General features: G+C 36.2%; 1 protein-coding gene across 1 annotated transcript; it reads left to right on the forward strand.

The window, feature by feature from the left end:
• The first annotated feature begins 454 nt into the window (after positions 1-454).
• On the forward strand, positions 455-4,758 carry barx1 (BARX homeobox 1). The gene is made up of 4 exons (XM_028824986.2): positions 455-1,009; positions 2,704-2,995; positions 3,262-3,346; positions 3,788-4,758. The coding sequence occupies exons 1-4, from the start codon at positions 808-810 to the stop codon at positions 3,953-3,955; spliced, it is 747 nt and encodes a 248-aa protein (XP_028680819.1). The 5' UTR covers positions 455-807; the 3' UTR covers positions 3,956-4,758.
• The last annotated feature ends 1,915 nt before the right edge of the window (positions 4,759-6,673 follow it).

A 6,673-nucleotide genomic window follows, 5' to 3' on the forward strand; every position in this document is an offset into this window, starting at 1 on the left:
GATAATTCTCTGTAGAATATGCTTTCTAAACGAAAATGATTTCTCGATGGTTGTTTTCATGTCTCCACGCGGTATCTATTGATATTTCGAGGAGTATCCATTGTGCCACTTAGGAAATTTTAGAAGTACTTTGAAACGCAATCAAGTCGTCTTTGTGGGTTTATGTGAAACTACGTGTAAGGATGGTAGTTTATAGTTTATAAAGTCGGCGATTTGATTTGTAACTATAGATGATAATCCTGAGTTCATAAAATATTGGTGAAGGTTGGTATGGGGCGTTGGGGTTCAAGGTGCGATGTCATGAAGAGACCTGATATTCATAAAACCTCAAATGTCCTGCGCGTAGCCATTTTACTAATTGGTACGACAGGCAACTCCAGAGAACAGTAATAGGCTCTTTCGTGAATCCTGGGCGGAGACTCCAACTTTCCCATATGACACAGCGAGGCACTCTTACGACAGAGTTGCAGAATATGTATGTTCTCCTAACAAAGTAAAAGAACCTTCGAGTACCGCACTGTTGAGGAAAACTGGACAGCGGAACCGGATGCAATAGAACCAATACTAGTGGGACACACTTTAGCGCTCTTGACTTTTTCCTTGTCACTTTTTTTCCACAAAGAAAGGATGCAGTTGATTATTGCATATTAAACACGGGGTCCGTCTATAAGAGGAATGTACGCTCCGCAATCTACGCGCCTCGCTTCTCCAGCTGACCAAGACCAGGGCCGAACTGGAGCGTGACTCCGACATCTGCAGGACTCAAAAGTAGCAGTTTCTTTAGGATTGATCTGTGTAACCTAAAGTATGCAGCATCCGCTGGAGCTAGGAGCCCACTACTTTCCGCCTGACGCCCATCCTGACCACAGGTCCCATCGCTACCGGAGCTTTATGATTGAAGAAATCTTGACAGATCACCCAGAACACAAAGTCACCGCACCCACTGGAGAACTGCTTAAATTTGGAGTACAAGCCCTTCTGTCGGCGAGACCATACCACAGCCACCTAGGTAGGGTCCTAACTAAGATACGTTAGCAAAGTGCATCGCAGTTTCCGGCTGAAAACAAGAATTAACAACATGCAATGCGGGAACCCAACACAGTGCTGTAGACGTGGTTTCTATGCACAATGTCTCGAATTCCGTTATTCAGCATAAACGGAGAAACGCTGATGAAGTGTACATATTTTCTAAAACACCATTTTGAAAAAGTTTTCAAACTCTTGGATTTGCAGTCGTCAAACATTTTAAGCGTTCGATGCCGCTTTACTATTTTAAACTCCAATTCCTGAAATTTTGATACATTTGCTGACTGCATCATGTTCTGATTATAAACTTCATGTTTTGTGCACATATCAGGATTAATATGTTTAATTAAGTAGGCTGTGCATTCTACCGGTAACAAGTACTTTTTCTAAATTGCATATATTTTCAAATAACCCGATGCTTTAAGCACTTTGTGGTTATTTTCTTTGAATTTCAAATCTGTAGTCAGAATGACAAAGACACACACATTCATCCTAGTAAATAGGTGACGTTTAGATTGTCACTATATGTGAAAGAATAAATGTTTGACTCCATAAATGCCATTTTAAAGTAAAAGTAATAAAAAATAAGAAAAAAGTAGTAAAATCTCCATTGACCAAACGATCGTGTAGCATCCGTCTGTCTCGATGTTTCTGTAATTCGATATTGCGTGTATCGGCAAAACCTCACTACAGTAAGCGTAAACAGTTACCGTAGAGTTCGTTTTATTGTTGCAGAACGATTAACATTTTCAGTGGTAAATGAGGAGAGTCACAAATAAATAAGAAAACCTATTACTTCACTTTTAATTTCTGCCTGTTTTGTCATATTGTTCGCTCACAAGAAAATAATACGTAAATGCTAAAAATATCCATATCTGCTTTAGTCCTTGGTAAAACCTATATTGAGCCAAATAATTGCGTGTTTTGCGGCGTTATTATAATTATTGTTGTTGTTGTTGTTACGACTTTTCTAACATGTGAAATGTGCAGCAGAATGCCCTTTACATTTAAACTGAAATTATAATACAATGCAAGTGAAACGGTTTTACAAGATTAACGTAATTTTTAACTAAATATTGTTCCATATACAAAACAGTTGAACTCTTTTTAAATTAGTGAGTAAATGTGGATGCATGTAAGTTAAAGCATATTTGTATGAAAATCGATCTGCATTATAGCGATTATTTGTATATCATTTCTAAAACCGGCTTACTGATAAGATGTTTGCCTTATCTCCATAAACAAATGTATGTAGTATTTAGTTCCTAATCATTGTCGGCTTGAGCCAGAACAGTTCAACGGTTTTACTCTTACCCATTTACACAGTAACACATATTGAACTGTTCACGCAGAAACATTTTGTCACATTAATGTTGTATTTATAACATTCGTATCATTTCGAATGATTAAAAAGGTTAAGACAGCATAGTTAATAAAAACAGCTACGTAAATAAATATATTTTAATTTAATGGTTATGAGAATACGAAGATAATAGCAGAACGTAAAGTGGTACGTGACCAGTTCCTTAAAATACGTAATACTGTGTATTTAATCTTCGTTACTTCCCAACAGGGCCCACTGTTGTACACATATTTGTATTGTTCTCGTTGTAGTCATTTAACGTTTAACACCTACTTAATTTCCTAATTTCATTTATAATGCCACTCTTTCTACAGTTCTAAAGGCAGACCAGAACAGCGTGTTCAAGTTTCCTATGCCACCTCTGTCCTGCTCTCTGGGTGCTCCTCTGGGGTCATCACTTCTGTCTAATGGATCGGCGCTTCCCGCTGCCTCTGGAACCCATCACGTCCCGTTAGATCTACATTTACGAAGCAAGCTTGACCCTGGTTCGGATCCTGGGAGTAAAGCTAAAAAGGGACGAAGGAGTCGGACGGTTTTCACAGAACTGCAGCTAATGGGTCTGGAAAAAAGATTCGAGAAACAGAAATACCTCTCAACACCGGACAGGTACGTCCTTAGTCGTCTAATTGCCTTACTGGTGTACCTCAAACATGTATGCTGCTGCAGAGGAATTCAGTTACTTTAATACACGTATTTTCTGAAAGTCCTTTTAAACTATTTGCAAACAACTGTAATAACCTCTATAGAAATATCTGGTGATATTTTTCCAAAATAAATATTTTATTTGAAATTGGCAAATAGGCTAAAGCATGAACGTTGTTTATTCTCTTATCCGCCTCTCTGAAAAACCTTTCTGTTTTCCTTTTTTATAGAATAGACCTAGCAGAATCTTTGGGTCTGAGTCAACTTCAGGTAAAAACGTGGTACCAAAATCGAAGGATGAAATGGAAGAAAATTGTAAGTGTTTCATTTTGATGATTAACTTGCTAAAAGTGATTGTACTCTTTTCTGACTTTGTGTTTATACTTCGCGTATAGTATCAGTACCGAGTAAGAGATCATGAAGCTATCAGTAGAGTAGAACAGCTAATGATTGTCCATCTAGCTGAAGGCGATATTTAAAAGAAAAACAATTTGTAACAGATTCACCAGTCTAAGAAAAGGTGAGGAATGAACGAGTTTACTTTAAGAACGCGGAGAGTTTGAAAGCTAGACTCGCAAAGATGCTCATGTTTCAAAACACTTTTTAAGATTGACCAGGTTAACATTCTTGAATGCCAATGTGTGGTCTCTAACTGATACCTTATTGGATGTTTTACTGATGGCGCAGATCTGGAGTTTGTGACAGCAGTAAGGACTAGCCACTTACTGATCGTTTTTACATGTGATTTCTCACAAGGTGCTGCAGGGTGGAGGTCTGGAGTCCCCTACGAAGCCAAAAGGTCGCCCAAAGAAGAACTCCATCCCAAGTTGTGACCAGCTGTCGGAACAGGAGAGATCAAAAGAAACTGAAAGACAATTAGAAGGATCATCTTCATCTCATTCCGATGTACATCAAGAAGAATAACTCGAATGTGTTGAAGACAGTCTGTTTCAGGCAATGACTTTTGTGTGACTTGTGGTGGAATTTTATGTCGGCGTTTGTTGGTTCCACTGCATAGACACTGCTTTCGCTCATTCAAACGTTTTTATGAAGTCTCATCGGCCATAGTTCTGCATTCCCGTTCAAAAGGATGTTATGTTTGAAAGAAGATTCTGCATTGGTCAGAGATCGGCAAAATGGTACTTTTAAATTACTATTCCCACTACTTTCCAAGTATTGAAAAGGATTCGCCGTTTTGTAAACGATGTTAACATCACCAGTATTTTATTCTCATTGTTCAGCAGTGTTGACGACTTTTTTATACTACGTTTTCCTATCATTCACATTTTTGTGATATCATTACTTATATTAAATTCACACAGTGATAGGCAGAGCATCTCTGCAAACTGGTTCTTAAATGATAAGGTTAATGTTTTGAATAGTGTGAAACTGTGGGGAATTGGATATTTAAAATAAGTGTAAATTTAAATGTGACGTTGTATATACCGTACGGTTGTTCTAGTGCCCAATAAGGCATTGTATTCCAGGATGTAATAAAAATGAGTCACTCCGTTAACTGATTTTCAGTTTGTATTTTCAGAAATGTAGATATTGACTTTTTCCTTTATACGTCCTGTAATTTCAACATAGTTTTATTCGTGAAACACAAGTAAAAATCAGTATTTCAAGAAATTTTCAAGCCCTAATCAAATTTGTAATTAGCATATGATAAATTAGCTTAAAATTATCTTTTTAATAATGATGACAATACGATTTCTTCACATTTCTTCTTCTTCCTCTTCTTCATAACTTTCATTTTATTCTGGGCTGCAAGGAAATGTGTTATACAGTGAAGAACATTCTGGTTTTGATCTCCGGAAAACTTCATACGACAAGGAATTTAAGGCGTACTGTACCTTTATACTTGAAAATGGGACATGTACTTCTTTTAACATCTATTCTATTTAATCTGATTGTTTTTTTTCAGAGTTGCGAGCTTTTCTCCTAAAAGTTATTTGAAATTTAAAAGCATTGATATTATGAGTGATATTTCCCAAGGTTTTATTAAGATTTTTGTGGTTTTTTTACCGTTTACACGTCCAGGTGTGCATTTCCGACTCCATCTCAAACTCAAGCTTACATTAAATAGAAACCACAACGTTAATGGCTTGCTGCATTGTACAGTAAAAATGTCTTCACATCAGCAGTATATTTAAATCTGTTGTGTATATTAAAGTGCGTCGACTCAGCAGGAACTGCTAAGCACTAGGACAAACAAAAAATATTTTATTTTACGAAACTGTGGAAGTAAACGTTTTTGCAAGACATTTATCTTGATATTGAACACAGACACCTACAAACCTTCATGGCAGCACCAACTGCACCCACAGCTTAAGCCGGATAAACAAATTTTAAAACATAGGCGTTTAGCATATTTTAACTCAGCTTTGAAAAGGCTTGATATTATTCAACAAACTGGTGTATGAAAAATAAATTTATTGAGTTCAGCCATTTAGAAAGGAAGGGAGGCCCACCAAACATCATTTTTAGATTACTTTTAAAGATTAGCCAGTTTAGGTAATAAAGCAATAGCATGTAGAACCATGCTCCACTTTTAGCATATAGTTTGCTTTCCATATAGCTTATCTGAGTGATCAAATTTTTAAAATTTCATATACATCTTAAACAGTAATTGCTCCCATTGGAAATTCACAATTGTCTACAACACCAAAGGACTCTTTAATACTACCACTTGTGGATTTATTCATGTTTCCATAGTACATCTAATTTGGGATTAATAACAATGTGGTAGTAAACAGTTTAGGTAAAAAGAAAAAAATCATGTTTTTATTTTTCTTTTGCTTCTTACATAATTTCAGTACATGGGGTTATATTATATAATTGTATTGTTCCAGCTAAATGATAACTTCTGGGTACCTATAAAATAACCCATTACAGAGACATCTTTGATTTTAATGAGCCAGTAGCAGTGAGAGTTTCAGAGAAAGGCTGTGGTATTTGTGTCATTTTGGAGGCCCATTTAGTGAATCCAGTGTAAGCTCTGTTTTTTAAGGTTTATGCTTCTGAACAGGCTTTTACCAAGTGGAGAGGTATTCTAAATTGCAATCCAAGACTAATGTTTTTATTTCAATAGATAAAATCAATCCAGAGTGACAAATTGCCTTTCTGCTTTTCAATGAGAAAAGTATTATTTTCTTCCCCTCTTAAAGGCCTAATTGAGACAGACTGCAGAAGTGTGCCTCTGGGCTCTGATGCCTTGGGTATAAAATCTTAAAAATGATTACACACATGTCATCAAACTAAAATCAGAAATTCCCCAAATGTCTGCCAAAATGTAGGCTTTACTATTAAAGAATCTAGGGTGTGATTTTTGCTTCACTCTTTTGGTAATGTTTCTTCAAATGTTACATGTAACAGTATAAATATATATATTCAACCATTAGTCTTTGTAGTAAATAGTAGATTTCAAAGCAAATACCGCCACAAAGCTGCAAAGAAGTTAACACAGACACGTGATTATTACTGTGCACAAAAGTGGTACACATTGTTGAAATTCAATAGTGTGGCAGAAGGAAGAGGATAACTGGCAAGTTCATTTTCAACAAGTTAAATCCAATATGAGAAAATTATGACATCCATCCATCCATTGCTACATTTTAACAATATTTCATTTATAAGGGA

Source organism: Erpetoichthys calabaricus, chromosome 18 (assembly GCF_900747795.2).
Source record: "Erpetoichthys calabaricus chromosome 18, fErpCal1.3, whole genome shotgun sequence".
Taxonomy (NCBI): Eukaryota; Metazoa; Chordata; class Cladistia; order Polypteriformes; family Polypteridae; genus Erpetoichthys; species Erpetoichthys calabaricus.